At 43.8% G+C, this 11,645-nt stretch overlaps 1 protein-coding gene across 1 annotated transcript; it reads left to right on the top strand.

The window, feature by feature from the left end:
- On the top strand, window positions 1-993 carry LOC130869270 (olfactory receptor 12-like). Its single transcript, XM_057761273.1, has one exon. The coding sequence runs from the start codon at window positions 1-3 to the stop codon at window positions 991-993; it is 993 nt and encodes a 330-aa protein (XP_057617256.1).
- The last annotated feature ends 10,652 nt before the right edge of the window (window positions 994-11,645 follow it).

The following is an 11,645-nucleotide window of genomic DNA, read 5'->3' as shown; positions in this document are numbered from 1 at the left end:
ATGGCCAAACCAGTCCAAAGAAATGGAAGTCTATCAGCAGTGTCCTTGCAGGGATTCATGCTGGTTGGATTTAGGGGAGGTGCAGAGACCCAGGCCCTGCTCTTTGCTGTCTTCCTGCCTCTATACGTGCTGACTGTCATGGGCAACCTCACCATGATCACGGTCATCACCCTGGATGCTGGCCTTCATTCCCCCATGTACTTCTTCCTCAAGAACCTGTCCTTTATCGACCTCTGCCTCTCTTCTGTTATTGTGCCCAATGCTTTGGCCAACATTTTCTCCTCTTCCAAGGTCATCAGCTTTGAAGGATGTGCCACTCAGTTCTTCTTTTTCTCCTTCTTGGCTGCCACCGAAGCTGTACTCTTAGCTGTGATGGCCTATGACCGTTTCATGGCCATCTGCAGTCCTTTAAGATACTCTGTGAATATGTGCCCTACAACCTGTGCCCGTTTGGTTCTGGGTACCTTCTGTGTTGGCTGCCTGAACGCCATTGTCCAGACCAGCCTCACATTTCAGCTGCCCTTCTGCAGCTCCAACCACATCGATTACTTCTTCTGTGATGTGCCCCCACTGATCAAGCTTGCTTGTGCAGACACAACTCTCAATGAACTTGTCATGTTTGGTATCTGTGGGTTCATCATTGTGTGTGCTGTTCTTGTGGTCATCACTTCTTACGGCTACATCATAGTGACCATCGTCAGGATGCAGTCAGGGTCAGGGCGGCACAAGGTCTTCTCTACCTGTGGCTCCCACATGACAGCTGTATCCTTGTTTTATGGAACTGGTTTTGCTATATATGGCCAGCCAGGAGGTATTGAATCCATGGAGCAGGGCAAGTTGGTCTCCATCATCTACACCCTGGTGATCCCCATGTTTAACCCCCTCATCTACAGTCTGCGCAACAAGGATGTAAAGGACGCCCTGAGGAGGCTGGGACAGAGACACAGTCTGGGGAAGAAGAGTGGCTGGTGTCACCATCAGGGACTATGCTAGGGTCATAGAAGAAAAGGATCCTTGGGAGACAGAGTATTTTGTGGTATTTATATCTATTTGTCCTGTTTTCTTTGTCCTCTTGTTTCTTCTTTTTTTGTTCATTGATGTAATCATCCACACAAATATCCACTCATCCGTTTGCCGTCTACCCTGTCTTCCATGAATGTGTATTATTAGGCAGACATTTACAGAATGAGAATAAGGCAAATTCTTTGCCACCAAATGGTCCATAGTTAGAAGAATACCAAATCCCTTTAATTTGACATAGGGCAGAGCACTTTGAGAGGAACCAGGTTTAGGAACCATTGCCAACATGTCCTGGTGAAGCTATATAACTGCTGATTTCTCTATGACTCTTACTTTTGCTTCATCACTAAACATAAACTCAGGTTTATTTTGGCTTATATGGGGAGGGGGAGTGTATAGTCCATCAAGGCTGAGAAAGCGCAGCAGGGGAATGTGGGCAGTAGATCACACTACATCTGCACTCGGAAAGTAGAGAGCAAACGGAAAGACACCAGGGTGTACATCTCAAGGACATTCCAGAGTGACCCACCTCCCCTAGAGAGGCTCCACATCCTAAAGGTTACAGAACCTTTGATGGTAATTCTAACTGGGGACCAAGTGTTCAAACACATGAGCCTGCATACATCACCTTTAAAAACACGACAACCCTCTAAGGGACCCTCTGTTTCCACAAGCATGGGGTTCAGCAAATCTCACAAATCCTCACAACTTTGGACTCTGAGATAATGACATAAAAATCTAAACATCATGAATTTCAGACCATTTTGTCCTTCTTCTTGTGAAATCTCACTGCAGGATTTTTTTTTTTTTTACCATAGTACAAAGTTCCATTTTTAAGCTGAGTTTCTCTACTTCCTGATTTATATTGATGCTAAACTATGTTATAGGAAAAGAGCTATTCCTATTTTTCACCATCTGCCTTGAAAGTGACCGCCATTGTAGAACAGACTCGTAGCGAGTTTCTAGAAAGAGATGTTTGCTTGTACAGAGCTTTGCCTTGTCCCAGTGTTTGCTTATGTATCTAAAGGAGTAGGGAAGAACATAGAAAATATTCAAGAGTCATGAGACCATTCCAAAGCCCCTATTTCCTACCTGCACGGCCCTAGCCTGTCTTACACTGCCATCTCCTGGGCTCTGGGTATTTTCCCAATCAGGTGACTAATTTTCCTCAGCTGTGCTGGATACGCCACACACAAGACCACATCCAATTCCCTGATTGTGGCTGTTACAGGCGTTATCAGCTGCACGTGGCAGCTGAGCTCTTAGTCTCGTGTAATGCGAGTCTGTGGAGTCTAAGCTCATTGCTTATGAGAAGGAAATGAAGCATGAGAGTGGTGAACTTCTGCTGGTGTCATAAGAATAATTTAAGAGAGTAATCCTTAAAAAAGTTATTGTTTGATGTTATGATCAAGAAGAGAAACTTCCCGTAGCTGTTTCTTCCTTAATGCCAGGGCCACACCCAAAGAGGAGCATGCCTTTCTATAGGTGTGGTCCCTCCCATGGGAGGTGTTCTAACTTCATCCCACAGATGGAACCAATAAGAAAATGGCTCTGAATACAAAGGACATTTCCTTCCTGTGCTGCACACACAGAGGATAACAATGCAACCGATTAAGGTGCCATGGTGACCTTCCACAAAACCCCATTCAGTTAGGACCCAGAACTAGTAGCAAGAATGGAAGTCTGAGAAGGAAAAGCTTGCTGCTGCAATTGTAAAGCTACGAGGTGGGCATAGTGGTGCATGCCTTTAATCCCAGTGTTAAGGAGCAGGAGGCAATTGGATCTCTGTGAGTTTGAGACTAGCCTGGTCGACATAGTGAGTTCCAAGACAGCCAGAGCTGTATAGTGAGACCCTTTCTCCAAAAATAGGAAAAAGAGGAAGGAAGGAAGAAAGGAAGGAAGGGAGGGAGGGAGGGAGGGAGGGAGGGAGGGAGGGAGGGAGGGAGGGAAGGAGGGAAGGAGGAAGGAAGGAAGGAGGGAGGGAGGGGGAGGGAGGGAGGGAGGGAGGGAGGGAGGGAAGGAAGGAGACAGGAAGGAATAGAGAGAGGGAGGGAGGGAGGGAGGGAGGGAGGGAGGAAGGAAGGAAGGACTCACACTCAGAGTGGAGTGTTTATTCAGAATGTACGAGTTGAAAGTGTGTGTTTAAACATGGGAGTTAAGAGGTACACTTAGTGGTTAATTACAGCGGTGTGTGATGTGAGGCCTTTGAAGTCATGGTGCTCAAAGGACATAACCTGCGGGTGAGTGAAAAAATTAGGCAGCATTTAAAGATGAAGTAAATCTGTGAGCTGATTTGCTCTTTTCTCTAAAGAATTTCCTTTTGTAAATGAGATGGTAAAGCTACAGTCACCCTGATTCCAAAACCACACAAAGACTCAACCAAGAAAGAGAATTACAGAGCAATCTCACTCATAAACATCGATGCAAAAATTCTCAATAAAATTCTGGCAAACAGAATCCAAGAACACATTTTTAAAAATATCTATTACGATCAAGTAGGCTTCATCCCAGAGATGCAGGGCTGGTTCAACATACAAAAATCTATCAATGTAATCCATCATATAAATAAACTGAAAGAAAAAACCATATGATCAGTTCATTAGATGCGGAAAAAGCATTTGACAAAATTCAACACTGCTTTATAATAAAGGTTTTGGAGAGGTTAGGGATACAAGGATCACACCTAAATATAATAAAAGCAATATACAGCAAGCCAACAGCTATTATCAAATTAAATGGAGAGAAACTCAAAGCCATTCCACTAAATTCAGGAACAAGACAAGGCTGTCCACTCTCACCATATCTCTTCAACATAGTTGTTGAAGTTCTAGCAATAGCAATAAGACAACATCAGGAGATCAAGGGGATTTGAATCGGAAAGGAAGAAGTCAAATTTTTGTTATTTGCAGATGATATGATAGTGTACATTAGTGACCCCCAAACCTCTACCAAAGAACTCCTACAGATGATAAATAACTTCAGTGAAGTGGCAGGTACAAGATCAACTCAAAAAAATCAGTAGCCCTCCTATACACAAAGGATAGAGAAGCAGAGAGGGAAATCAGAGAAACGTCACCTTTTACAATAGCCACAAATAGCATAAAGCATCTTGGGGTAACTCTAACCAAGGAAGTGAAAGATCTATTTGACAAGAACTTTAAGGCATTGAAGTAAGAAATTGAAGAGGACACCAGAAAATGGAAGGATCTCCCATGCTCTTGGATGGGTAGGATCAACATAGTAAAAATGGCAATTCTACCAAAGGCAATCTATAAATTCAATGCAATCCCCATTAAAATCCCAACAAAATTCTTCACAGACCTTGAGAGGACAATAATCAACTTTAAATGGAAAAACAAAAAACCCAGGATAGCCAAAACAATTTTATAGAATAAAGGAACTTCTGGAGGCATTACCATCCCTGACTTCAAACTCTATTACAGAGCTACAGTAATGAAAACAGCTTGGTATTGACATAAAAACAGAGAAGTTGACCAATGGAATCGAATAGAAGACCTGGATATTAACCCACAAACATATAAACACTTGATTTTTGACAAAGGAGCTAAAAGTATACAATGGAAGAAAGAAAGCATCTTCAACAAATGGTGCTGGCAGAATTGGATGTCAACCTGTAGAAGAATGAAAATAGACCCATATCTATCACCATGCACAAAACTCAAGTCCAAATGGATTAAAGACCTCAATATCAATCTGAACACACTGAACCTAATAGAAGAGAAAGTGGGAAGTACTCTACAACACATGGGTACAGGACCACTTCCTACATATAACTCCAGTAGCACAGACAATAAAGGCAACATTGAATAAATGGGACCTCCTAAAACTGAGGAGCTTTAGGGCTGTAAAGCAAAGGACACTGTCATTAAGACCAAAAGGCAACCTACTGATTGGGAGAAAATCTTCACCAACCCTGCATCAGACAAAGGTCTGATCTCCAAAATATATAAAGAACTTAAGAAACTAGACTTTAAAGTTCTAATTAACCCAATTAAAAAAGGTGGGCACTGAACTGAACAGAGAATTCTCAACAGAAAAAGTTCAAATGGCCAAAAGACACATTAAGGTCATGCTCAACCTCTTTAGTGATCAGGGAAATGCAAATCAAAACAACTTTGAGATACCATCTTACACCTGTCAGAATGGCTAATATCAAAAACACAAATGATAGCTTTTGCTGGTGAGGATGTGGAGTAAGGGGTACGCTCATCCATTGCTGTGGGAATGCAAACCTGTGCAACCACTTTGGAAATCAGTGTGGCGGTTTCTCAGGAAATTCAGGATCAACGTACCCCAGGATCCAGCAATACCACTCTTGGGAATATACCCAAGAGATGCCCTATCATACTACAAAAGCATTTGTTCAACTATGTTCATAGCAGCATTATTTGTAATAGCCATAACCTGGAAACAACCTAGGTGCCCCTCAATGGAAGAATGGATAAAGAAAGTGTGGAATATATATACATTAGAGTACTACTCAGCAGTAAAAAACAATGACTTCTTGAATTTTGCATGCAAATGGATGGAGATAGAGAACACTATCCTGAGTGAGGTAACCCAGACCCAAAAATATGAATATGGTATGTACTCACTCATTAGTGGATTCTAGCCATAAATAAAGGACATTGAGCCTATATTTCGTGATCCTAGAGAAGCTAAATAAGAAGGTGAACCCAAAGAAAAACATATACTTATCCTCCTGGATATTGGAAGTAGATAAGATTGCCAGGCAAAAATTGGGAACTTGGGGGTGGGAGTGCGGTGGGGGTAAGGGAAGAGGAGGAGAAAGAAGGGAGAAGGGGAGGATGGGGAGAGCTAGGGGGAATGGAATGGTTGGGATGGAGGAAGGGTGGATATGGGAGCAGGGAAGTAGATATCTTAATTAAGGGAGCCATTTTAGGGTTGGCAAGAGATTTGACTCTAGAGGGGTTCCCAGGTGTCCAAGGAGATGTCCCCAGCTTGTTCCTTGGGCAGCTGAGGAGAAGGTGCCTGAACTGGCCCTATCTTATAGCCACACTGATGAATATCTTGCATATCACCATAGTACCTTCATCTGGCAATGAATGGAGATAAAGACAGAGACCCACATTGGAGTACTGGACTGAGCTCCCAAGGTCCAAATGAGGAGCAGAAGGAGGGAGAATATGAGCAAGGAAGTAGGACTGCAAGGGGTGTGCCCACCCACTGAGATGGTGGGGTTGATCTAATGGGAGCCCACCAAGGCCAGTTGGACTGGAACTGATGGAGCATATGATCAAACCAGACTCTCTGAATGTGGCTGACAATGAGGGCTGACTGAGAAGCCAAGGACAATGGCACTGGGTTTTGATTCTACTGCATGTACTGGCTTTGTGGGAGTCTAGTCGGTTTGGATGCTCACCTTCCTAGACCTGGATGGAGGGGAGAGGACCTTGGACTTTCCACAGGGCAGGGAACCCAGACTGCTCTTTGGACTGGAGAAGGTGGGGGAGGGGAAGTGGGGGAAGGTGATGGAAATGGGAGGAGGGGAGGAGGTGGAAGTTTTTAATAAAATAAAAAGAAAACCAAACTCATACATTAAAAAAAAGAATTTCCTTTTGTAATTGATATGGTAAAGCGGCTTATGGGGTACACCGCTCAGGTTTGGGGATAAGAATGCCATGCTGATACAGTTAAAATAAAAGATCATAAAGATGTGAGATGGGTATTGGCTGTAAGCAAGGTTTATTGGTCGGTCACATCATAATCAGTTGGCTTTGAACACATTCTCCAGAGTTCTGTGCTTACGGTCATAGGCCACCTTGCACAGCCTGATACTTTGCCTCAATTCACACTTTAACTCTATTTACTTGATTATGAAGCCAAATTAAAGTGATTCCCAATGGGTAAAAAACAGACAATTTTAGCATGAGTGAAGCCACAACTCCAGAAGAGTCAAAAACAGTCTTGCTCATGAATTCTTGCCGACACAAAAAGTACTGGCCACTAGAGGGCATTAAGAGCCAAGTTGCTGTTTTTGAAGCGGTCTCTAAAGAGCTAGGTCAGTGGCCTTAGGCACAACACATGTCAGGTATCCGTCATATCAAATTTTTACATTTCGATTCATAACAGTAGAAAAATTTCAGTTATTAAGTATCAGCGAAAATAATTTTATGGTTGGGGTCATCACAACATGAGGAACTGTATTAAAGGGTCGCAGCTTTAGGAAGGTTAAGGACCACAAAGCTAGAGGAAACCAAAATTTCTCTGGCATTTCCCATATAAATATACATATGAGGACATGGTGGCCAATAATTAAATGTCTATTATCTTCTTAGGCCCAAAGACAAGACCAAGGTGGTTTCTCGGAGAGTGGTAGTTATCTGCACAGCCAAGACTGACTACACAGAAGCCCTATAATTGTCATCATTTTAGAAACCTCATTGAATTAATGAAGCTGGGCAGTGCTGCCAGTGGTCCTTTCCATACAGAAGAAGACAGCCATGTACAATTCCCTGAGAGAAGAGCCCATGCCTCCCACAACACAGTCAGGTCAACAATGCCCATATGGTGACGATAACAACTGGATTCCAGCCAGGCCTCTAGGTTTAGTTGACAAGGGACACAAGATGGAGGAGTATAACAGCTTTAATGGAATGACCCAATCAGTTTCAGCATGTGGGAAAGCCTACGCATCTATGCTAAAAATAAATGGGCCAACATTCTTTGATTCTTTATAAACAATAGCAACAAAACAAAGTGATTGGGGAGCCCTGCATGTGTAGAAGGCACCGGAGACCTGTGAGAATTTTTTCTTTAGCTTATTTGAACAACTGCACAAGAATCACATTATATAATGGGGTTGTTGCTTGTGTGGATGCTGAAGGATACTTGATGACATTGGGGAACTATTTTCCTTTAGGGAATGCAAATACTACTACTGGGCACTTTTCTAAAAGTAAATGCCTTACATTATGGAGATGTGAAGAAAATACATGGGAAAGAAATTATATGATGTTTGAGACTTGTTTTAAAATAATGCAAGGTTCTGGGTGCTGGAGGAGGAGGGATTCCATACTACTTGCCCAAGCTGACCTAGCTGGTTACTATTGAAGGGGAATGAGTGGTATTCGAAGCTCACTATGCTCTTCTGATTCTGTGAATATTTTAAATTTCCACAATCATAACTGTCAGAATGTCTCCTTTTTTCCTGTGTAGGCAGGGCCTCACTGTGTTACCCAGGCTGATGTTAAGCTCACTGTCCTCCTGCCTCTGTCTTCTATGGGCTGAGATTTTGGGTACCCTTTGTGGCTCACACCCACACACTTTGTTTTGAATGCTCTCCATTCTTTCCCTTCCACACCTAAACTGCTCTCTAACCAGCCAGCTCTCTATCCTTCCTCAACTCTCATCTCCTCTCACGGTCACCTCTTCTCTGTAGGGCCACAGGCTCGCTGTTATGGATGCTGTGGACTGGGAGTCACAGAGCAAGATCTGGGCCACTCATTCACTTTCTTTCTTTCTTTCTTTCTTTCTTTCTTTCTTTCTTTCTTCCTTCCTTCCTTCCTTCCTTCCTTTCTTTCTTCCTTTCTTTCTTTCTTTTTTCTGGTTAATTATAAAAAACATTGTAAGATATTAAACTGTTAGGAGATTGACTATAAAATGCAATTTATAAATTTGCTTACAATATTGGTATTTTAGTTTGCTCTGGTGTTGTGATAAATACTGAGCAAAACCAACCTTGGCAGGGGTGTCTTGGTTTGTTTTCTATTGCTCTGATAAAGATCATAACCAAAAGCCACTTGGGAAGGAAAGCATTTATTTGACTTACATATCCTGAGCCACAGTCTATCCAAAGGAAGCCAAGGCGGGAACTCAAGACGAGAACCTGCCTGCAAAAACTGAAGCAGATGCCTTGGAGGAACACTGCTTCATTGGTTTTCTCTCCATAACTTGTTCAGCCTGCTTTCTGACACACGCCACGACCATCTGCCCAGTGACAGGACTACCCTCAGAGGGCTGGGATAACCCACATTTCATCAATCAAGAAAAGTCCCGTAGGCCAATCTGTTGGGAATATTGTCTCAATTGAGGTTTCCTCTTCTCAAATAAATCTCGCTCGTGTCAAGTTGACCAAAGCCAAACCAAACCACCCAGGACAAAACTCCCAGGCTCCTGGAGAGCTTATAACACTTGGATTCCTAGGGAAGCAGTGAAATCAGATCCCAACTCAGAAGCAAACATGGGGAGCAAATCTCGACTGTGGCTTGACAAGAACCCACCGGTCACTTGGGTCTCAACCTTCCTAATGTTGTGACCCTTTAATACTGATCCTCATGGTGTGGTGACCCCCAACCATAAAATTATTTTATCGCTACTTCATAACTGTAATTTTGCTACTGTTGAGAATCATAATGTAAATATTTGATATTCAGGATTCTGATACGTTACCCTTGTAAAGGGTCATTTAACCCCTGTGAGGTTAAGAACGTCTAGTCTAGAATGACCTTCAGGATGGCTGCCCCAGCCTAAGAAGACTGCTTAAATGTGATCTTCATTCACTGAACTAGAATTGAAACTGTATGACCAGGGATGCTCTTGGGGATTTCTCAAAGACTATGACCTAATGGACCAGTAGGACCACAGTAGGAAGAAAGTACGTATCCTTGTACGAAGTGCTGTTTGGAATTATAGTCCTGGCCGGAAGGTTGGAGAGCTGTGTTGTAGTCCAAGATGAAAACTTAATTTGGCTCAGAGAGTCATTAGCAAAAATACCTTAGCTCCACTCCAGGTCAGGAGGGGTAGCCCAGACCTGATTCTCAGGAGAAGACCTGGAGAGGTAAACTTTCAACACCCTCCACACAAAAGAAGTTTACTCTTGTGCTTAAAACAACAAAAGGAGGAAGCAAATTGGTGTCCTCTACCTAGGTCCCTAGTAGCGCTGAGGGGAGCTAAGTAAGGCCTTGGAAGGAGTGGGATGACGGATGTTGCATGCCAGGCTCCTCACACATCCTCCTCACATCAACACAGCCATGGAAAACAGCAGAGGCAAGGGCTGTGCCGTGAGTCCATATCATCTCTATGCGGAAGTGAGTGCTCTCATGAGGTACACGGGGCGCAGGGTCCCTCTGAATTGTTTCTGCTGGGGTCTTCAGGCATCCTGCCAACCCACCAGAAAGAGTAGCAATGAGGTGTGAAGGTTGAAGAAATGCCACTTTTTGCAGGGTATCCATCTAGGTAGCCGTGATTTGTCTTTGATACTAGTCCCTGGAAGTTAACTTCCCAGTAACCTTGACTCAGTGACCCACACCCAAAAATATACAGCCAAGATCATACACTTGTGCTATAAATAATGGCTTTTTGGCTTCTGTAACTTCCTTACATAGATACCCAAACTTATTTTGGGTCACTTAATCTCACAGAAGAAACCAGTTTTTGCTTGCTCGGTGTGGTAATTTGAATGTCATTGGTCCCCATAATCTCATAGGGAGTGGCATTATTAGGAGGCATGGCTTCGTGAGAGTGGGTATGGCTTTGTTGGAGGAAGTGTATCACTGTGGGGGCGGGCTTTGAGGTTTCCTATGCTCAGGATACTGCCCAGTGTCTTTCTGCTGCCGGCAAGATATAGGACTCTCAGTTCCAGCACTGTGTCTGCCTGCATGCCACTGTGTTCCCCACCATGAAGATAATGGACTGACTCTCTGAAACTGTAAGCTAGCCACTCTCAATTAAATGTGTTCTTTTATAAGAGCTTCCATGATCATGGTGTCTCTTCAAGGCAATAATAACCTTAACCAAGACACTCGCATAGATATTGAACATATTCTTGAAGCTATTCTCTTTAAAAATCCTTCCCTCGCTCCCCCTTCTCACAGCAATCTTGAATTTGGCTCAAAGTTTGTTCCTCCTGCTAGCAGCTAATCAATACATCTTTTAATTATAATTGGATTGAGTCCGTGTCCTCTTCCCAGGAGTCACAAACTCCATAACAGAGGCAGAGATGGGCCTCAGGCATGCTGCAGCTCCAAGATATTAGAGTGCCAGCTGCCAGAGGCCAGCGCTTCCCTAATTGGCCACTGGAGGCTACAAGTCCCTACTCTACCAGGTGCAGAGAATACTCTCAAGCAGAGTGACCCCCAAGGGCGGGTACCTCCACACACTGTCCAGCTAATGGGAAGAAGACCAGAGGAAGGACCTGCATCCCTCTTCAGAAGACCTGCAGCTAGTGTAGCCAGAACCTGGGCACCTAAAGCCTCGCAGGGACCCTGGTGCCCACCTGTGCCCATGCTTACTTGACTGCACTACTCAGAGCCATAACTGATCTAAAGGAGCGACAGAAACAACTGGTGTTTACTCATCCATGTTCAACGGAGACCAGGCTCAGCAATACTGGGGCACTGAGAGCACAGACGTTGACTGTGTGATCTTGGGGGTAGACCTGACTCTCACCTAGGAAAGGTAAGTTCAACACATCACCTGTGAGGAGTAGGAAATCATGAAGGATGGCGTGAGCACACAGTGTGCACTCGGGGCCTGCCTCAGTAAGCTGTCCTGTCCTGATCATCCCTGGCCTTGGTATAGGTTCAGTGCGAGGGGGTTGGGGGTGGGGTCTCTACCTCTATTCAGTTCTGCAGACAGATAGA

Source organism: Chionomys nivalis, chromosome 2 (genome assembly GCF_950005125.1).
Source record: "Chionomys nivalis chromosome 2, mChiNiv1.1, whole genome shotgun sequence".
In the NCBI taxonomy this organism is placed as follows: Eukaryota; Metazoa; Chordata; class Mammalia; order Rodentia; family Cricetidae; genus Chionomys; species Chionomys nivalis.
The sequence above is the reverse complement of the archived record's forward strand: the minus strand, read 5'-3'. Positions and strand labels throughout refer to the sequence as shown.